This window comes from Oncorhynchus nerka, linkage group LG7, assembly GCF_034236695.1.
Source record: "Oncorhynchus nerka isolate Pitt River linkage group LG7, Oner_Uvic_2.0, whole genome shotgun sequence".
In the NCBI taxonomy this organism is placed as follows: domain Eukaryota; kingdom Metazoa; phylum Chordata; class Actinopteri; order Salmoniformes; family Salmonidae; genus Oncorhynchus; species Oncorhynchus nerka.
The window spans coordinates 40,668,909-40,692,163 of record NC_088402.1 but is presented as its reverse complement, the minus strand read 5'-3'; the positions used below and the strand labels follow the sequence as shown (position 1 = coordinate 40,692,163).

At 43.6% G+C, this 23,255-nt stretch overlaps 1 protein-coding gene across 1 annotated transcript in view; it reads right to left on the bottom strand.

Moving 5' to 3' along the window:
* Window positions 1-21,767, bottom strand: part of macf1a (microtubule actin crosslinking factor 1a) — a 246,088-nt gene extending 224,321 nt beyond the window's left edge. The window contains 1 exon segment of the mRNA XM_065020508.1: window positions 21,031-21,767. Within this exon segment, the coding sequence (XP_064876580.1) occupies window positions 21,031-21,124 (94 nt within the window). The 5' untranslated portion in view covers window positions 21,125-21,767.
* Between the last annotated feature and the right edge of the window lie 1,488 nt (window positions 21,768-23,255).

Here is a 23,255-nt window from a genome sequence, read left to right as displayed (position 1 = left end):
AAGACCTATTCAAATGAAGCGTTTTTATTTAGTTGTGCAACATGCGGACCAAACCGGACGTGCCCGTGCACGTTGATTTTGTCCACCCACACGAGAAGCGATCAGGACGCGCAGGTTGAAATATCAAAAACTCTGTTCCAATTATATTAAATTGGTGGACAGGTCAAAAACCATTAAACATTGACAGCAATTTAGCTAGCTATCTTGCTTCTGCTGGCTAATTTGTCCTTGGATATAAACATTGGGTTGTTATTTTATCTGAAATTTACAAGGTGCTCTACCCCGACAATGAATCCACAGATAATACAGTAAACCGTATTTGTTTCTCGTCATCTCTCCTCCTTCCTTCAGGCTTCTTTTACTTCTGTGGACTCGATATGGCGGTTGACAACCAACTTTACAACAACCTACCGGAGTGTGGACCTAAATTCATCTTTCAAATCACCCACTTGGGAAAACGCTCTTAAAAACCAATGAGGAGATGGGAAAGGTCGGATTTGCAGCGCGTTGAGCGTCACAAATAGAACCCATTTCTATTTTAGCGCCTGGCCACGCAGATGCTCGCTAAACGCGCGCGAGCAGTGTGGGTGCAGTGGTTGGTCAGCATGTTAGTCTTATTATTAGTTTGTTTTTTGGTGTGTAATCCGCCCCCCTTTCCATGATTACGATCTTGTCTCTTTGCTGTAACTCCCCAACGGGCTCGGGAGAGGCGAAGGTCGAGTCATGAGTCCTCCCTTAACAAAGGCAGCCAGCTGCACCAATGTCTTATTGTTTTTATACAGAGCTATAAGAGGGCTATTAAGAGGGGTGAGTAACATTTTGAGCATCGCTTCGGATTTGGAAGTGTTTATTTGTGCAATTTCGTTTGTAGTATAATTATGCACAAGATATTTAGCTCAATGGTAAAATGAGCCTGTAAAGTAAGCAGTGTTTGTAAAGTAAAGCCAGAGTTTGGAGGAGAGAGCAATGGAACATGGAGGCTGCTAGAAAACTAGTGGGGAGAGAACAGTGCCTTGGTGCACACCTAATATACACTTATTTGTATTGTATATAACAGAGACATTGCAGGGGAAAATGGCCAAGTGCTAGATAACAATCAATCCCATGATGTAGGGCACAAGGTATTAGCAGTATGACACTAGGACAGAACACAGAGCAGTCAGATTAAGGGAGAGATATTGAGGGGATAGATGGACATATAGACATTGAAGGTCAAATTGAAAAAGTAATGAGTGTGCAGAGAGAGAGAGTAGGACTAAAGAGGGTAAGTAATGACCATAGAGAAAGAGGAAGAGAATCTGAAAGGCCGTAGTTCTGTCTTCTTGTGCATGCTTAGAAAGAGAGACCCAGACACAGAGACCGAGAGAGAGACACACACACACACACACACAAAAGGGTGGAGGGAATAGAAGAAACATTAAAGACCCCAGTATTGATGAACATATCAAATCTGAGTTGAAATGCAATTTGGTAAAGAGTTGCCTTCAAATTCTACTTGAATATTTTGAGTAATGTAATAGTAGATTTAATCCATGGTGACAAAGGCATTTATTTTTTAATTTTTTTAATCGGATTATCCTACAATCTCTACTATCTCGGTTTCATCTTGTCCTCTGCACTGGTATTAATGTCAGACAGTGTTCTATATCCTGGTTAGTTACTGGATATATATATGCTAAATTGCATTCAAGCGGTGTGGAGAACACTTTGCATGTGGAGATCATGCGAGATCTAAAAAACGTGGCAGGCAATCCCAGGCACGGCTAGAACTATGGTTCACAGCTACATGTCTGTCCTCTCTCTCTCCGTCTGGCTCTTCTAACCCGCCTGTATACGCTCCAGAAGCATGGTGTGTGTGGAAGCATGTTTACATTGATCTTCAGGAAAGAACAACTAGGGTGTACCAGAGTGTATGGAGTTTCTGCCTCAACTGTTAGGGGTGGTCTAACACAGAGACACACGCCACAACATGTTCTGCATGATCACGGTCTGTCAGTCTGCCGCAGGTACAAGCAGATGGTGCCTATCATGGCCAACGCGCACACGCACACACACACAGGTTTAACATATACAGGTAAGTTCCAAAATAATGTATAAACCATCAGTGTTTTAATAGGGCGTTGGTCAGAACAGCTTCAACGTGCCTTGGCATAGATTCTACCAGTGTCTGGAACTCAAGAAAAACACCGCCCCAGGTGCTGCTCCAGAATCTCCCATAAGTGTTCAATTTGGTTGAGACCCCCCCCCCCCCCCCCCCCTCTTTAAATCCCCTATGCTTCTTTGAGACCCCTCTTTCAAAGTCCCTGAGATCTCTTCTTCTAGCCATGGTAGACTAAATAATGGGCAACTGTGTGGAGCCACCTATTTCAATACACTTTGTATCTCACATTTGCTTGAGTGTTTCCTTTATTTTGGCAGTTCGATGTAGGACTACACATAAAAAGGTAGACTATCCCAAAGACAAAACAAAAATGCACACCAACACAGTCAGAAGCAATCACTGACAGGGAAATGTACCCCCATAAACTGGCCTAGTTCTTAAAAGACACCCACATACAGACAGCCACTGAAATAAGGACAGTCTGTTACAGCCAAACTAATTCAATATTCATAACTATTTAAAAATAGCTCCACTTCCAGAGGAGCCTGAAGGCCCAGCGGTCCGCGTTAGCCAGAGGTTAGCCTCGCAGCTAGCTGTTCGACGCCCAGCCAAGCCGGTTTCTCTGATGACATTTCCCAGAGGAACGTCTCTCATCAACTTTTTCAGGAAGTAAATAAGATTCCAAATTAGATGGGGATGTTTATGAAACAACCAATGTGGGTGTTGCAGCAACAACAAAAAGGTGTGAAAAATATCCATGCCACCACAAGCCCAATTGCATAGATGAGTGCTTCACCATGCAAAAACAAAAATGCACATATTTGAGCACACAGACGCACGGTCCGTTTGAATGTTTTTCTCTTTGAAGCCTGTGGGCCACATCTGTTACGCTAGCCGTCTGGAAATGTAAACATTAAGTTGAGGAGCTTTCTTCCTCAGGGGGCATCGATATCGATTATCTCGCTCTCCACATTATCAGACAACATACGGCGGCTCTAACCTTACCGTTTCTCAACTTCATCCCTCCGGCTTCCGCTTTCTCCTCCTCTTCCAAATATTCCTCTTCATCGCCACATCACTTTAAAATCAGACCGACTATATCATCACACCGTCTTACTGCAAACTTTCTCAAAACTTTCGGAAAGTAGTCAATTCTTCCCCAATTTACAATAGAGAGAGTACCGTACAAGCATTCATTTAGTAATTCACATGCCATGGAGCGGAGGAGAAAACTGGGCCATAAACAGAAGCGAAAACAGCCGTTGGTGCAGGTCTGTGATAGTTCCCTCCATGCAGGAAGGTCTGGCAGACAGAGGTTACAGTCATCAGCGCTGTAGACATGGGGGTTGGAAGGACCTACAGTACATGAGGGCAATGTGACTGAGCTGTGAAGCTGTGTTTCATCATGTTAAGTGATGTGTGTGTGTGTGTGTGTGTGTGTCTCTCTCGTGAGTCTGCCTGCCTGTTAGACTGTTTTTCAGTTCCGCTCCTGTGTCTTTAAGAGCGGTAGAACATGGCTTCCACTTCCTCTCCTCTTTATTTCAGGAATGTTTTCCCAGCCCTGCATCTCTCACTCTGTTCTGCTGTGTCACACTACACTGCTGGCACACTAGTTGCTATACTCACGCAGGCCTGATACAAAAACACACTTTATAGAGGCACTCTAAGACACTACTGGAAATCCCCCATACCGTTCACATATAGAAGGAACGAGGACAAGGTTCTAAAAGTTACTCAATCGCACTTATGCAAAGATACTGACTAACAGATTGTCAAAAAGACATCCTCTATACAGTACTCTGTCCCTGTAATGACAAAATAAGTTACTGCAGAGCTCATTGATCCTCCTCATGCCTCCTGAGGGGAGCATCAACAACAGAGGGCTTTACTACACCTCCCCCCTCCCTCTCTCTCTTCATCCCACCTCACTCTTTTCTCCGCCCCATGCCACATTCTTTACCCTCTCTCGCTCCTTTCATCATTCCATCCCTACAGCCCACCTCTGCACTCCTCTCCCTCACTCCTCATTTTAGCCTTCCTCCCATCTTCCCCTCATCCCCGACAGCCCCACACACCTATAAGTGCCGGGTTTCTCCATCCATCCCTCTATCCCTCCTCTTGGCATGGCGTTGTGTTAAGAGTGCTGATTAAAACACTTGGATTAAGGAGGGAGAGGCAGAGTGAGGGAACGACAGATTAGGGAGGGAGGAATGGGGAGAGATGGGGATTACAAAAAGAGGGGTGGCAGACGGGACGACCAGCTAACTTGGAAGAGAAGGAGTGAAGTGCCCATCCCCCTTTTCCACTTCTCATCCCCTGGTTGCAGAAGGGCAGTTCCATGTAAAAGGATCCATGTAAAAAGGACTCATGAGCACCAACATGTGAAGTGCATAGGAGCATATCAAATTAAAGTCTATTTTGGGAAAATGAAGGCATAGCTACATTTTACAACCATTTTCCGTTTAACTAAATTTGGCATAAGTAAAGGCTTTGATTTCTGGATAAACAGATGGTCTCTGAAAACATCTACCAGAATGAAAAAGTATCAGAAATACATCAAAAACTAATAATAAATACATATTTAGTTTGGGAGAAATGGTTAACCTTCTGCAAGTTTAAGAAATATTGCCTTGTAAATTCCTTTACCAAAAACCCACATGTTTCAGACATTTTCAAATCTCTCTCTCTCCTGGAGGACAATTAAAGTTTACAGAAGTAACAAGTAAAGGTAGACCTATCAATTAGTTAGTGATTTTACTGATACATTTTATTTAGGAATAATTAAAACTCTTAAATTTCATTAACAAATTAGCCCCCCAAAAAAATCTGTAACGAATTACTACAACTGAATTGGCTACAATGGGAAATCATAACAGTTACAACCCACAGTTGGGTCACCTGCTACTGTCCTCCGTTCGACTGTCATACTGTCATGTTCAGTTCATAACGGTTTTATTTCTCTGTCATCCGGTGGGCAAACAATGAGTGTTAAACACTCAGTCTGGACAACCCTCCATCGCTCATTCTCCAGTTAATGTGACCTCTCCCAGCTCTTACTGACACCTACCTATGAGCCCCCTCTCCATTTACTTTAACCAGCATCCTCACCCACTGAGCGCCGACCAACACCGGGAGTCCACGGGCGTTGAAAAGTAGTTGAAATTTGGTCAGTCCACCCTTGCCTTGATGTTAACATCCACAGATGGACAGGACCAAATCTGACCCCATCATAGACCTTTGTTTTGACAAGTTTGGATATCACAATACAATGAGCATAGCACAGAGTACAGTAACAAAAAGTAGAGTATAATAGAGTACATTGTACTGAACTATACTCTACTGTGCTGTATTGTACTGTACTCTAATCTGGACCCATGGTGTAATTCTGTTACCGGGTGTAAATCTACTTCACTTACTGTAGTTAATCACCAAAATAGATTTTTATCAAAAAGTTAAGGTGCCATGTCATAGCTGACAGCCCATTCTTTCTGCAGACATCTTTGAATCTTAATTCAGAGCAGATATGCAACAGAGTTTTTGGAAAACCTGAGCGCATAAAAACCTGAGGGAGATTTTACTGTAATTCTGTTATCAAAGTTCTTCCACGAAATTCATTTTTGAAAAATGTTCAGTAGAAATTGTTAATAGTAGTGCTTGTGCATAGGAGTTACATAGTTTGTTCAACTTTGAAACCCATGGTTATTGTTTGGCATACATGTTAAAGTGGAAAAAAATAGAGCACAAAAGCAGCCAAACGGGATATTAGCTAGCATTGCTTTTAGCCAACGTAACTATATGCTAATGTCGCTTGAGCTGACATCATTGTTAACTAATAGCCAAGCGATACAGGTCCGTCTCAGTCATTCAAAAAAACTCTCATTCAACGGGAGCCTGCGTGTGTGCGGCTCTGATTCACTCTGCTCCTCCACCTTCCTCGGTCGATCCAATAGCATCTCATTCATTTTCTCACTCATTTTAGCCGGGAGGCGGGGGAGCGCGTGCGTGCAAGCGAGACATCCTAGTGGGAACCCAGTGTGGCGCTACGCTGCACTCCTGGCTCTGTGGGCAAAGCTGGGTGATTAGAGAAGGGGCAGAGACCCACCCAACAGATGGACCAGGTCCGCCAGGCCGAGGCGTGTCAGGTCTCTCTGTCACCAATAACAATTTTGCATGGGCACGCAGTTTTAGGGCCAGGACAATGTAACCTTTATTTAACTAGGCAAGTCGATACCAATAGTCGCAATATTTTTTTTCTATGGCAAAAATGAAAACACGAAGCAGACCAAATACTGGTGGTTCTTTAAAAACCTGCTTTGTTAAATATATTGGGTGCTTTGGCTTGGAAAATAAATGTAAATCTGGATGACAACATAATGATGTTCGTTTCCAACATTAGGGTTGTTTTCCTAAAGATGTCAAATCTTCATGTTTTCTTTCCTTGCCACAATAATGAGTATCGCGATACTGGTTTCCTCCCAGCCCTAGCACTCACAGTCAGCAACATTCACACAAGCAAAACACTACAATATTAGCACAGCTTGTGCGCCCCCCCCTCTCTCGACCTTCGCCTCTCCAGAGTAATATTAATATATATCAGCCACCAATTGTGCAAGTTCCCCCACTTAAAAATATGAGGCCTGTAATTTTCATAGGTACACTTCAACTATGACAGACAAAATGAAGGGGGATCCAGAAAATCACGTTAGGATTTTTTTTATTTAACCTTTATTTAACCAGGTAGGCTAGTTGAGAACAAGTTCCCATTTGCAACTGCGACCTGGCCAAGATAAAGCATAGCAGTGTGAACAGACAACACAGAGTTACACATGGAGTAAACAATTAACAAGTCAATAACACAGTAGAAAAAAAGGGGAGTCTATATACAATGTGTGCAAAAGGCATGAGGAGGTAGGCGAATAATTACAATTTTGCAGATTAACACTAGAGTGATAAATGATCAGATGGTCATGTACAGGTAGAGATATTGGTGTGCAAAAGAGCAGAAAAGTAAATAAATATAAACAGTATGGGGATGAGGTAGGTAAAATTGGGTGGGCTATTTACCGATAGACTATGTACAGCTGCAGCGATCGGATAGCTGCTCAGATAGCAGATGTTTGAAGTTGGTGAGGGAGATAAAAGTCTAATGAATTTATTTGCAAATTATGGTGGAAAATAAGTATTTGGTCAATAACAAAAGTTTCTCAATACTTTGTTATATACCCTTTGTTGGGTATATACGTTTTCTTTAACTCTAGCTAGCATTAGCATTGGCAGGGAAAGGTGGCCTAACATAAAAGGAGGGCTTTCTGTGCTGATTTTTAGATTAATCCCTTTCAAAAACAGAATGATCACAGTTTAAGTTATTTAGTGGCAAAGTGTCCTGCAAATGTGCTCATAATGCTAACCTGTGGATTTGAGGTAAGGATTTGGTCAAATCCAAACTATCGGGGTTGGGCTATTCATGAGACAAATTGCAACTAAATCCATTCATTTTAAAATTGCCTATTCGCTTTAAGCTTTTCCAATTCCTTCCCTGTAACGAGCCAAATTACAATTTCCCAAATCTGCAAACTACTCTACTAACTACTAAGTTATACTCCATTCATTCACTCCTTCTTCCCTCTTCCTTCTCGCACATCCATTTCCTTTAACTAGGGAGTCTCACTAAATCTTCCCCTCCTCCTCTGTAATCTGGAAATGAGCTTCCAATTCAGCTCCTTTCCCTCCTCCTCAGTCAACACTTGTCTCGTTGAACACCGAGGGGATTGTCTGGAGTTCACCCTCTTGGACTTCCCAGTGGAATGATGACAGTAGTATTGCCAAAGGAAAAGAGTTCAATTTGTATCATCTTCTACAGAACTGGAGGAATTATTAGGAGTCTAAACTGAGCATATTGTAGTAACAATGCCTTAATGTTTCATACTTTGCTGCATTTCATTTTCGGGTATATAATCGTAACGATAACATTCCATCGTGGTCATAATGATGATTTAACTGTTTATTTGCAAGCCTTGAGCACACTTGGGTTTTGGGCCTAGACTATCCGAGATTCAAGTTCTATCAACAAACGTCGGCCCTGAGGCGAGCAGACAACCTTGTTTAGAATGCATGGTGCACGTGGACCGCAACAGAATGACAGAGAAGATCAGTGGGAGATCTTTAAGGCAAACAAACTAAGTCTCCTTGAGGACCTCGCATCACTACGTCTCCTTGAGGACCTCGCATCACTACGTCTCCCATTTCTATGTCGTCATCTGACACTAATTTAGAGACCAAATGGAAAATACTATTTTATAAAGACCTAGACGAACAAAGAAAGGTCAGGATTTAGAGATAAACTTGTGGTCCATAAATCTAATATCCGACAACATAAAAACAACATAAAAATAGGCATTCCATAAATTAATTAGCCGTTTATAAGGTCGTTCCAGTCTATCAATTTACCATTGATTCATAACAAATGATAGGCCCTCGTAGAGAAAAGATTTTGTTCCAATGGAAAATGAGTCACGGTATTGTACTGGCAGTGACAATTAAAAATCGACAGGATATGGCATTTACGAGGGGAGACATGCACATGGCGGAAGGTAGCCTCGCATTTAGTGTGTGTTGGGCCAGTAACCGAAAGGTTGCTTAGTTTCAATCCTTGAGCCGACAAGGTTAAACATTTGTCGATGTGCCCTTGAGCAAGGCACTTAACCCTTACTACTATGGTTGACCCTGTAAAACACCACATTTCACTGCATCTACATGTTTTTATTTAACTAGGCAAGTCAGTTAGAACAAATTCTTATTTTCAATGACGGCCGACAAACAGTGGGTTAACTACCTTGTTCAGGGGCAGAACAACAGATTTTTACCTTGTCAGCTCGGGGATTCGATCTTGCAACCTTCCGGTTACTAGTCCAACGCACTAGGCTACCTGCCACCCCAGGTTAATTGCTCCAGGGTCGCCGCTGATAATGGCAGACCCTGGCTGTGACCACACTCTCACAGGGTGTCCCATGGAGAGTTGGGATATGCAAATATATATAATTACCCTGTTCACATGCGTATTCACTTGTACATGTGTGAAATATAGGCAACAACCAAATGAAGACACAAACGCACAGACACACACACTCTGGCGTAGAAATCATTGCCTGCAGGTTGATCATTTGAGTCTCTCGATTAGGAGCAAAGCTTGTTAACAAAGCTGGATCCGACATCAGATTACCACTACCGGTGACTATTGACCTAGTAAAGATATTGAGAGAGACAGAACGCGAGAGAAAGCAAGAGAGAGAGGGGGGGGGGGGGGCAGAAAGAGAAGGGAGAGAAAGAGCGAGGAGACCGACAGAATGCCAGAGGAGAGACAGGGCAAGGAGGGGGAGGGTGAGAAAGAGGGGATGACGACATAGGAAAGAGAGGGCCACTAAATGGTAATCAGGCACAACAAGGATGAAGAAGAGGGGACACTGTCTGTGGCCCTAGCTCACCCATGGAGAGAGGGAGGGAGGGCAGTTCTCTCATAGGAATGTTGTGATGAACGCTTTATCAAGGAGTGAGTGGTGACTACAGTATTCTTCAAACTTGCTCACCGATAGCCTACTACTGTATGTGCGATGGGTTTTGTGGTGATACTGCACTGTACATGTTTTTCTCTATGACCATGTAAAGCAAATGAAGCTGAAGTCATTCAGTTTCTAATGGGTAATGAAAAGGTTCTCTCGTCAATCATCACTAGCTCTGTTTCCATTAACTTGTGCAGTGACTCTGTCGACGTTTAGACAGTTCGCATAGAAAAAAGATGTGACAATTTCCTGCTTACGGCGCTTTTTCATTTAACTATCTTGTGTCGAGCAAAACAGCAGGACGTAATGTCACACACAAACAAGCCATTCGTGAAAATCTACAGTGTCTAATAAATATTTGGTGGTGTGAGTGTTTCCATTACCCATTTAGGCAAATTACGCATGAATAAATTGGCGATAACCTGTATGTTCTCCCACCTATCGGTTTCATGTCACATGTAGCCCGCAAAAGCCAGCATGGACAGAATGCAATAATTGTCAAATATTTGACATTTTCTAATAATTGTCATGTGTCAATACATCGCTATGTCCGTGCCATGGTTAAACTCCTGTAGATCTGCAATCATTGGATGGTGAAACTTTCCAGCCAACCAGGAAAGCAAGGCAGGCATTCTTGAAAGTCAGACAATCCTTACCCTGCAAAAGAAATATGCATTTTTATAGTAGAAAAAAATATATATTTTGCAAGCATTAGGCATTTAGAATAAATTGTGTAGAGGAGCTTTATAGTTACGCGGTGACACCATGTGCCCCGATTACCTTCAAAATTATTCGACAAAAAAAAAAAAAAAAAAACTTGTCTCGATAAAGAACGTTTGACAAAATCCACCCGTCGAACCGATAAAAATGGTCAAGCTTAAGAACATCTCCTATATCTGTCGTTTCCATTACATATCGCTATGCTTTTGTCGAATAAAGATGGGCCGATGGAAGCCTGTCTATTGAAGATAGATAACATAGGAACTTTTAATTAACACAGCTTTTGAAACAGGGGGGAGGGGGAGGGGACATTTACACCTCGCACAAAAAGCTGGAAGCTCATACACGATGGCAGGTGCACAAATGGCAGGTGCACAAAAGCACTGTAATATAATGTAGGATGGGCTATTGTCCAAGGTTTACAAGAGGCAAAATGTTCATAATGTCCATGGTATAGGCTGCAACACAAGGTACTGAAAAGGTTCCTCAAGTACCTCAAACAATACCTAAGTGATACATCCTTCTCCCGAGCTGACAAGGTAAGAATCTGTCATTCTGTCCCTGACCAAGGCAGTTAACCCACTGTTCCCCGGGCGCCGATGACGTGGATGTCAATTAAGGCAGCCCCCCACACCTCTCTGATCCAGAGGTGTTGGGTTAGATGCGGAAGACATTTCAGTTGTACAACTGACTAGGTATCCCCCTTTCCATGTTGAGGGCATTACGTCACAATCACATAACCACCAAAAGCATCCCCCTCGGATTAGGCCAGTGAGGTAAATGGAAGGTGCCACTTCAAGCCGAGTAATGCTGAGAAGGAATGGGCCGTTCCACTGCAGACTTCTCATAGGGACATACTACTGTGTAGTAAAGTGGATGAGTGAGATTAGGGCTGTCTCTGTTGGGATCACCACATATTAAAACATTGGGACTGATTTGAATGGCAAATCTGCCCCACACCTAAAGCCTTCAGACACACACGGAGTAGAAACAGATCCACACACACAAGACTGCAAACACACTGCAAAAAGAGTAACAGGCAAGAGCGATCAGTGAAGAACACACACACTTAGGACAGGGGTTAGCCTAATAATGACATACGATCTCCAGTTTGTTCAGGGGTCAAATTGAATGTGTTCTTTCTGACGGTGTGTATGACCTAACAACAGTGTGACCTGTGACGGCATGGTAGCCGTGATATCTGTGATCTACTGTCCTATAATGACTGGATCAGCTGAGAGTCACGAGCTGGAGGATTAAGAGTGAGATTCTTCCCGGGACCGAGACCTCCAGCCACAGGCCACGGGCCAGCAGGTTCTCACAACTCAACACACAGTCACATAGAATGGTAAACAGCAATACTGGACTGAGATTCACAGACTGACCCATTGGCATCATACTGGCTCTCATGCAATCCTCACCTAATCCATAGCCTGGTGCCAGATCTCAGTTTGTGCCATCATTTCAAATCAATGGGATCAAGACCTACTCAACATGCACAGTCTGGATGCACTTAGGGGTATATTCCATCACACGAGACTTTCTCCTCGGAGAACAATATAGGCTAGTTAGCAGTCAATTCCAGGACGGAGACGGATGGATAGCATGTCAGGAGGACCTTGTGATGGGGGGTGGCTCTCAGGATCAGAAATAGGAGGAGTAGAGGAAGATGGATAATGAAAGAAATGTAAGAAATGTAGAGACGGAGGGGTTTGGTGAGAGGGCTGTAGCATCGTCATAGCTGCTCTGCAGCACCTCATCTGGCTCCTATCCAAGTCCGAGGGAGAAAGGTAATGAAAAGGAGGAATATAGGGAGAAACTGGGAGCCCGTAGTGAGATCAGCTTTCTCTTAGCTGCTTTGCAGTACCTGCACCTCTGCAGTGAAAAGTAAACAGGAGAGCGAACATAAAGGAATCTCAGTATTAAGACCTGCAAAGTGTATTATCATTATTCACCTACAGTTTATACTGCACACTGTTACAGTAATGTAATATATATGAGAGAGAGGAGAGAGAGATCTAGGGTTGGGGAGGTGAACACCAGTTCTGTTTCTGTGTGTGTTGCTAGGGACAGACAGGCAGAGAGGCTCTCTTCTGAATCCATCTGAAATCAATGCTCTCCAGGCCACATTCACCACATAGTGCTTTTACCACAGGACTCCACGATTCATTCATTAACAGTTTCTCGCCTCCCCTCTACCTCGTTCCATCCTTCCCCCTCTCGCTCTCCACCTCTCTTTGCTGTGATGGGGTGGGGGTTAAGCGCATCTCCCTTCATCATCTTGACCCCCTCCATTTGATAACATACACATCCCCCTACACAGACACAGCTGGCATATAGAGGAGTGCTGCTGCAGTGTGTGTGTGTGTGGGGGGACAGGAGCAATACAGATGTCACAGTAGAGCCCCTCTTTCTGCTTCTCTGGCCTGCTACAGCCTCGTTATCGATTTTACTCAAGGCACCGCTCCAAGGGCTCTGCAGAGAGCAGAAACACCCTATATAAAGTACACACGTGCAGAAGCATGAGCCTAGATGTAGATTGTTGAATACCCTCTTCCCTAAAACACACACACACACACAGAGCATTGATTATGTTTCCAAAAATCAGCTATCAGTTATGCAATGAGCCCCGGGGAGGGAAAGCCTAGAGGGACTTCTGAGAACAGGGAGTTTGTTCCACCCACACTCAGAGGAGAGAGAGGACAGAGAAGGAGAGAGGTGGAGAGAGGGGGGGGTGGGTATAACTGATATGCGAGGACGACTAAGAAAATGCACTTAAAGAGCCAGAGAGATAGAACGATAGAGGGAGGAATGAGGGGTTGTGTTCACGCATGCCGCATTCTACCGTGTGAGCCGAAGCAACAAAAAAATAAAAAAAATAAAAACGGCAACCAGGGATTCGGGGAGGGAAACGAGGCCAGGTGGAAAAATCCAGCTGTAACGATCCAACCTCTCCGTCCAAATTGTTCATTCGTCTGCCTCAGTTCCCCCTCTCGTTCTCTCCAGCACACATTCAGTCAGTCCCAAACCAGAGGTTATAGTTTCAATAACCAAAACCCATTTAGGAACAATTCAGAACTTCACACTTACAGTACATAAACAAAAGTATGTGGACAACCCTTCAAATTAGTGGATTCGGCTATTTCAGCCACACCCATTGCTGACAGGTGTATTAAAAAATATATATATATTTTCAAATGAATAAATAAAAATCGAGCACACAGCCCTGCAATCTCCAAAGACAAACATTGGCAGTAGAATGGCCTTACTGAAGAGCTCAGTGACATTCAACGTGACACCGGGATAGGATGACACCTTTGCAACAAGTCAGCCTTGCTACAGCCGCCACGGTCAACTGTAAGTGCTGTTATTGTGAAGTGGCAACGTCTAGGAGCAACAATGGCTTAGCCGCAAAGTGGTAGAATGGGACCGCCGAGTGCTGAAGCGCGTAAAAATAGTCTGTCCTCGGTTGCAACACTCACTACAGAGAGTTCCAAACTGCCTCTGGAAGAAACGTCAGCACAAGAACTGTTCGTCAGGAGCTTCATGAAATGGGTTTCCATGGCCATGCAGCCGCACACAAACCTAAGATCAGCATGCGAAATGCCAAGTGTCGGCTGGAGTGTGTAAAGCTCACCGCCATTCTACTCTGGAGCAGTGGAAATGCATTTGCTGGAGAGATGAATCACGCTTCACCACCTGGCAGTCCGACGGACGAATCTGGGTTTGGTGGATGTCAGGAGAACGCTGCCTGCCCCAATGCATAGTGCCGACTGTAAAGTTAGGTGGAGGAGGAATAATGGTATGGGGCTGTTTTTCATGTTTTTCCAACTTTGTGGCAGCAGTTTGGGGAAGGCTCTTTCCTGTTTCAGCATGACAATGCCCCTGTGCACAAAGCGAGGTCCATACAGAAATGGTTTGACGAGATCGGTGTGGAAGAACTTGACTGGCCTGCATAGAACCCTGACCTCAACCACATCGAACATCTTTGGGATGAATTGTAACACCGAGTGTGAGCCAGGCCTAATCGCCCAACATCAGTGTCCAACCTTACTAATGCTCTTGTAGCTGAATCAAAGCAAGTCCCTGCAGCAATATCCCAACATCTAATGGAAAGCCTTCCCAGAAGAGTAGAGGCTGTTATAGCAGCAAAGGGGGGGAGCAACTCCATATTAATGGCCATGATTTTGGAATGAGATGTTTGATGAGCAGATGTCCACATATTTTTGGTCATGTAGTGTAACTCCAGTCAGTTACAGATCAACCTCTTTTCCCAGACTATTTCCCCAATTCAACCCTAATTCAAGTCCAGCCAGCTGAACTGACTCTCTTCGTGGCACCAGTTTCCACAGGCCGCGACAATACTCAAAGCACCGTGTAGAGAGTTTAATGAAGCAGTGGAAAGACAGGGTACTGTACAAGTCTGCATGTGGCGAATTGGAGAGACAGGAAGAACAGGCCTCGAACGACCTGGCTCTTCCTGTCTGCCATAAGAAATCGGGGACACCAGCGTCAGCACAACTCCGGAGGGGAAATACGAACGTTTCCTGATATTCTTCTGTAAGTTTCCGCTCGTTGTCTCTATTAGAATAATATGCACAGCGAGTGTGGGGCCTGGAAATGTGCAAGTAAAAACCTGTGTGCTTCGCCTCGGAGTCTAAGGGTCGCATTCTGCGAAGTGTGAGTGTCTAAAACTGTGAATGTACTGTATGTGTGTGTGTGAGACGACAGCGTGTCGGTGTCTGACAGTGCCAGTGTGTGTGTGTCAGTGTATGTGCGTGACCGCAGAGCATAATAATACGAGGACTGAGGAGTGAAAAGGCCACAGTGAGGGAGTTCTTACCATCCATCGCGCTCTTCCTGCCCTGCTTCGGGGGTAAACAAGCATACAGAGCCTAGCTAGTAGCTGTGGAAACAACAGACAAAGTCGCAGGACAGAGCTGGCACGAGTTGGCGGTCACATTACATGGGCAAAAACAGGCGCGGATGGATGGAAAGCCCTCAGGTCAGGGAGGTCGTGGATCTGTCTTGTTGAACTGCACATAAAACAGGCAGTCTGGAATGTTCTATTTAGGCTATGCAATGTGGGGGAGAAGTGGTGGAGCAAGAGGCCAACAGTCAGGTCTTGAACTTCAACTAAAAACGACTTTCTCTGGTTTCCTTGTAAGCCTCTCAGCCGAGGCTCGTTTTTCCTCAAATTTTTTCGATCTGTCAGTCTTACACCCCTGAACCTGGTGTCCGTCCTGGTACAGTGTGACGTGTGTGTGTGTCAATTTTATGAGTCACGTCCCTGTGTTTTAGCTTTTCATTGGGCTCAAGCCAGTCACTCTTACTGGATATCCTGTCAATTGTTATTGAGAACCCGTCAACTCCCTGAACAACAGACAGTGGAACACACACGGACAGACAGAGATGCCTTCCTTTGAGACAACACACAGCCTCTCTCCTGAATCATTTAACCAGTATCATATAGCCCCCAATAACAGTCAAGCAATGCTGTCAGCACCTGACAGTTCGCATTTCTCCCTATTTTCTTCATGGAACTGCCACAAGTGACACACACACACACACACACACACACACACACACACACACACACAAGGTAGGAAAGGGACCGTCGGGTCAGGTTTATTGCATAAAGCACTACTTCAGTCAGACCACCAGAGGGGATTCTTAGCCACAAACCAATATGACCTCTGTGTGATCTGTATGTGTGATTCTATTGTGGAAACTACCTTTGGACGGTGATATTGTATCTTAGTGTTGACAGAACACAGAGTCAAGCGTCGATGGTTCTGGGTAGACTGAGGGACTTGCCCACCACGACAATGACTATTTCTAGGGGAAACACTGATAGTAGTTGCCCGTGTTGGGGAGTAGTTAACTACAGTTGAAGTCGGAAGTTTACATACACCTTAGCCAAATACATTTAAAAACTCAGTTTTTCACAATTCCTGACATTTAATCCTAGCAAACATTTCCTGTCTTAGGTCATTTAGGATCACCACTTTATTTTAATAATGTGAAACGTCAGAATAATAGTGGAGAGAATTATTTCTTTCAGCATTTATTTCTTTCAACACATTCCCAGTGGGTCAGAAGTTTACATACCAAATACTAATTGAGCAACATTGCCTTTAAGTTGTTTAACTTGGCTCAAACATTTTGGGCAGCCTTCCACAAGCTTCCCACAATAATTTGGATGAATTTTGGCCCATTCCTCCTGACATAGCTGGTGTAACTGAGTCAGGTTTGTATGCCTCCTTGCTCGCACAAACTTATTCAGTTCTGCCCACAAATTTTCTATGGGATTGAGGTCAGGGCTTTGTGATGGCCACTCCAATACCTTGACTTTGTTGTTCTTAAGCCATTTTGCCACAACTTTGGAAGTATGTTTGGGGTCATTGTCCATCTGGAAGACCCATTTGCGACCAAGCTTTAACTTCCTGACTGATGTCTTGAGATGTTGCTTCAATATAGCCACAATTTTTCCCCCTCATGATGCCATCTATTTTGTAAAGCACCCCCACAACATGATGCTGCCACCACCGTGCTTCACGGTTGGGATGGTGTTCTTTAGCTGGCAAGCCTCCCCCATTTTCCTCCAAACATAACAATGGACATTATGGCCAAACAGTTCTACTTCTGTTTCATCAGACCAGAGGACATTTCTCAAAAAAGTACAAGCGTTGTCCCCATGTGCAGTTGCAAACGGTAGTCTGGCATTTTTAATGGTGGTTTAAGAGCAGTGGCTTCTTCCTTGCTGAGCGGCCTTTCAAGTTATGTCGATTTAGGACTCGTTTTACTGTGGATATAGATACTTTTGTACGGGTTTCCTCCGGCATCTTCACAAGGTCCTTTGCTATTGTTCTGGGATTGATTTGCACTTCTCACACCAAAGTACGTTAATCTCTAGGAGACAGAATGCGTCCCCTTCCTGAGCGGTATGACGGTTGTGTGGTCCCATGGTGTTTATACTTGCGTACTATTGTTTGTACAGATGAACATGGTACCTTCAGGTGTTTGGAAATTTCTCCCAAGGATGAACCAGACTTGGAGGTCTAGGCTGATTTATTTTTTGATTTTCCCATGATGTCAAGAAAAGAGGCACAGAGTTTGCAGGTAGGCATTGAAATACATCCACAGGTACACCTCCAATTGACTCAAATGATGTCAATTAGCCTATCAGAAGATTCTAAAAACATAACATAATTTTATTAAATTTTCCAAGCTGTTTAAAGGTACAGTCAACTTAGTGTCATGTAAACTTCTGACCCACTGGGTGATACACGAAGTGAAATAATCTGTCTGTAAACAATTGTTGGAAAAAAGGACTTGTGTCATGCACAAAGTAGATGTCCAAACCAACTTGCCAAAACTATAGTTTGTTACCAAGAAATTTGAGGAGTGGTTGAAAAACAAGGTTTAATGACTCCAACCTAAGTGTATGTAAACTTACAACTTAAACTGTACATGTAGTTCAACTAGTAATTTAACTATACTGAACAAAAAATATAACATGCAACATTTTCAAAGATTTGACTGAGTTAGTTCATATGAAGGAAATCAGTTAATGGAAATAAATGAAAGACTGGGAATACAGATATGAATCTGTTGGTCACAGATACCTTTAAAAAAAAACAGTGGATCAGAAAACAAGTCAGTATCTGGTGTAACCCCCATTTGCCTCATGCAGTGCAACATCTCCTTAGCATAGAGTTGATCAGGCTGTTGATTGTGGCCTGTGGAATGCTGTCCCACTTTTCTTCAATGGCTGTGCGAAATTGCTGGATACTGACAGGAACTGGAACACACTGTTGTACACGTCGATCCAGAGCATACCAAACATGCTCAACTGAAAAGTATGCAGGCCTGGGACATTTTCAGCATCCAGGAATTGTGTACAGATCCTTGCGACGGATGAATGGGACGACATTGGGCCTCAGGATCTCATCACGTATCTTTGTGCATTCTAATTGCCATCGATAAAATGCAGTTGTGTTCGTTGTCTATAGCTTATGCCGGCCCATACCATAACCCCACCATGGAGCACTCTGTTCATAACATTGACATCAGCAAACCGTTCACCCACACAATGCCATCAATGTGGTCTGCGGTTGTGAGGCCGGTCGGACTTACTGCTAGAGAAATTAACATTCAATTCTCTGGCAACAGCTCTGGTGGACATCCCTGCAGTCAGCATGCCAATTGCACGCTCCCTCAAAACTTGAGACATCTGTGGCATTGTGTTGTGTAACAAAACAACACATTTTAGAGTGGCCTTCTATAGCCCCCAGTACAAGGTGCACCTGTGTAATGATCACACTGTTTAATCAGCTTCTTGATATGCCACACCTGGCAGAGGGGTGGATTATCTTGGCAAAGGAGAAATGCTCACTAACAGGGATGTGAACACATTTGAGCACAACATTTGAGAGAAATAAGCTTTATGTGCATATGGAACATTTCTGGGATCTTTTATTTCAGCTCCTGAAACATGGGACCAACACTTTACATGTGTGTATATTTTTGTTCAGCTTTCATGTTGCAGTAGCTTGGTTGGTGGTAGTGGAACTAAATTCAAATCAAGGTAGTGTTTTCAGTAGTTCCTTACTTTGCCATGTATCTAACAGCTGGAATTACACACTACTTTTTCTTTGATAAAAATAAACATGGAAAAATAAACATGGGTTAAGTAAGTAATCATTTAGATCTGCCTAATTTTCACTTGAAACAATGTGTTTAATAGGCTAAATTACACATTCTGATAACATATGACCCTTAAGTGATCAGTCTTGCAATTTGTAGTCGATGACATTTCAGATTTACATATGATCCTTTTTCAGGAAGTAGTTAACTACAGTTACTTAGAGAAGTTAAGTAAACTATATTGTTCTCTAGGGTAGCTTTAGAATAGCTTTTTCTTCCAGTGTGAAGTAATTGGTAGCTTGGTAAACTATTTTTTCAGAGTAGCTTCCCCAACACTGGTAGTTTCATTTATTGGAAGTAACAAGGAAGGTTAACTACGCATCAGTGTGACAACCATTCTAAGTTTGGTTACAATGTAGGCTAAAACCAGTTTAACATAGTAGCCACAGTTCAGCTCATTGGCTGTGAGATGTTGACTGGGTCAAAAAAAAGAACATGTCAGTTATAAGAGTTGAAACGGTATCTAATCTCTAATTCACCGTTACGATTATCAACACGAACATGATGTTGCCCAGCCCCACTGATTATAACAACGTTGCCAAGTACTTATTTACTGAGGCAATGAACAAACCCGACTGGCTGATATACACTGACGTATTAGATGTATTCTTGACATAAAACCAGCTGTTACTAAGTACTGCCACCATACAAGCTTGCCATCAGTGGCAATGAATGTGCAACATGTTGAAAGGCCACTCAAAATGGTTGTGTGTGTGGAAAAGCATGCCGTTGCCTGCACATGTTCAGCTATGTGGTTTTGTGGTTCATTGTCATTACCCATGTCTATACACCTTTCACTCCATTACAAGAATCATTTAGGTTCTACCCTCCCCACAATACCTCTACATTTAAAATAAATATCTTTCCCGCTGTTTATGCCTCTACTGTTATTCCCCAAGTGTTGTTTTGACTACCTGAAGTGTCTTAGAAGGATGAAAGCACTCCCTACCACACACACACACTCACACACTACCCCAAAGAGAGTAGCATTTCATTACAATAACCAATCATTTAAAAGGACTCGCTTTTCATCAAGACCCAAGCATCACAGATGGGCTCCCGAGTGGCATAGCAGTCACTACAGGCCCTGGTTTGATTCCAGTCTGTATCACAACCGGACATGATTAGGAGTCCCATAGGGCGGCACACAATTTTATTTTTTTAGGCAAACAAATTGTTATTTACAATGACGACCTACCCTGGCCAAACCAATTGTGCACCGCCTGACCATGGCCGATTGTGATACAGCCATGGATTGGCCCAGCCTCGTCCGGTTTAGGGTTTCGCCTGGGTAGGCCGTCATTGTAAATACGAATTTGTTCTCAACTTGCCTTGTTAAATATTTGTTTTAAATTAAAGTTGTGACCCAGGTCAATTGTCACCCCCCCCTCCTCTCTCACCCTTCCCTCCCCGCTTCCAACACGGTCAATTTCAGTAGAGGCATTCATTTTTAAAGCGCCCCTGTCATCGGATTATAAAACAGCACGTCTCAATGCTGGTGGTAACATGGTGGAATAGGTCCAACAACTGGGTTGGTTTCAGGCTATGTAGCGTTTCAGTTATTAAAACTAAGAACCATGTTTTAAAATGTGCAACCAAAAGGGAGAAATTGTGTTACTAACTATTATGCAATATGTTCGTGTCTTGGGAACAAACTCCACGCACAACAGTGCATGTCATTTGGGTAAATTCCTTGACGTTAGGTGGCATGGGACTTAATAAAACTGCTTCCTTTGGCGTCTGGATGCCACAATGTATTATCAAGATCAGACTTGAAACACACGCAGTTGGTTTCACTCAATGAAACACAGATGGGAGAAAAAGTAGCATAGCGAGTGTAGCCTATTTATCCAACATGTAAACAATGAAACAATCGAGATTATGACATTGTCTCGCCAAAGGTCAACTCAGGACAGGGCCCACTCCTTTCTTCTCGTTCCTTACCTTTGTATCTCTCCAGAACATCTTCGTACGCCTGGGCGAATTCCTTCTCCTGGGAATGGCTGGTCGGCTGTAAACCCGGGATGAAGCCGGCCATGGTGCCTCTGTTACCGGTGGCCAGCAGCCGAATGGCCCGCTACCGCAGTAATCCAGGACGGTGGATCCGGGTCCTCCGGGTCAAATCCGTTTTGCGTTGAAAGCCACAGTGGATGTGCTCCTCTCCCTTGTTTGCTTGTGAAAGTGGCGATTCGCGAGGCTAATTGGTTGAAGGAAAAAGTGAAGCCGCTCACTTGACAAGTCGAGTCATTCGTAGTTTGAATAAAATATGTGGACCGAATAAGCAACCGAAAGCTCCAACCTTCTATCAAATAAAAAAAAGAATTGTCTATCAACGTTATAGCCTACCGATATTTAATTGAATATATCGACCCATTACTGTCTGTGTTCGTCAAGCCACAATTCCAGGCGCATCGCTCGCCGTGTTCTATAAAAATCACCCCCTCCAGACCTTCCTACCCGGCGAATGTGTTTTATGTGAGCGCCACTGAAGCGTGTCTGCGTAAAGGCAAGGTGGATCGTAGTGGGATAGCTCCTTCCGAAATCAGTAACAAGGTTCCACTGAAATAGTATCCGGACACCGGTTCTTATATCCCCTTTAATCGGTGTCTTCTTGGTTCGATTAAACCGCTTTCGCTCCTCTACATGCTTATTACCAGCTCAATGGCCGCTTCTATTAAAGACACGGCTTGTGGGCTGCGACTCTCCGACTGCCTCTCTCTCCCTCTCTCTCTCATCTCGCGCTCAGGTTTCTCTATTCTTCCTGCAGTGGCTGTCATCCATCCCTCTCTACCAGCTACGCCAGAAACCTCCAGCAGAAGAAATGTGTCGCTGTAGGTCAATATATGGCTGCTGTGGCACAAGTGCGTAAAGTAGGGTTGGAGCGCCCCTCTGTGGTATCCCGACTGGTGTCAAGGCACCACCTCCATTTACTCAAAAAGATGGCGTTTCCAGTAATCTGCTTTGAAGAAACCTGCTTTTGTTTTGGACTGAACCAATGCTGAGCCTGCCATCTAAACGACAATTGAATGTAATGCCAGTTGAGAACAGAAAAGTACCACTGTTCCAACAACAATCCACACACATAACAGTTTAAAAGAATGTGCTGTAATTTCATGGAGCCTAAAATCAAGATGGTAATTTTGCACACTCCTATCCAGAAAAATATGTGCCTACAATAAGGGGTCTGAACAGCTACCACAGCACATTATGTGTCAGAGTGCCACACAGGTGAAGCCAATCAATAAATACATTTTTACAGACACAAAAACATCAATAGTGTGGGTTCACAGCTCCAAACCAGATGTGTTGGTCATTACTGAGACGTGGTTAAAGGAAGAGTGTTTTGAATACTGATGTTAACCTTTCTGGTTATAACCTTTTTCGGCAAGACAGATCTTCCAAAGGTGGGGGAGTCGCAATCTTTTACCAAGGATCACCTTCAGTGGTCGGTTGTCTCCACCAAGTCTGTCTCAAAACAAATTGATTTGCTGGTTTTAAGCATGAAACTTTCAAATAGCTCTTTGTTGACTGTTGCTGGGTGCTATCGTCCTCCATCAGCACCCTGGCCTGTACCCTACCTGCCCTAAGCTCTCTCCTGGTCCCTTACACTAAGTCTGAATTTGTCTTGCTAGGTGACCTAAACTGGGACATGCTTAAACCACCTAACCAAGTCCTAAAGCAATGGGACTCCCTAAATCTTTCTCAGATTATCACCAATCCCACAAGGTATGACTCCAAACACCCAGAAAAGGCTACTCTCCTCGATGTTATCTTCACGAATAATCCTGATAGGTATCAATCAGTCTGTTGTTTTCTGTAATGACCTTAGTGATCACTGTTTTACAGCCTGTGTTCGTAATGGCTGCTCAGTGAAATGACATGTCCTGATTTGTCATAGGCGCTTGCTAAAAAACTTTAATGATCAAGCCTTCCTTCATGAACTGGCCTCTGTAAAATGGTATAGAAACTGTTTGATCCCCTCTGTCGAAGTCGCTTGGGCCTTCTTTTTTGATATTTTCAGGGGTATTGTTAACAAACACGCCCCCATAAAGAAAATTAGAATTAAAAACAGGTTCAGCCCCTGGTTACTCCACCTCAAGAATTGCATTTGGCGAAAGGCTCGGCACACACATACTTAGGCTGACTGGCAAATGAGAAATAAGTGCACT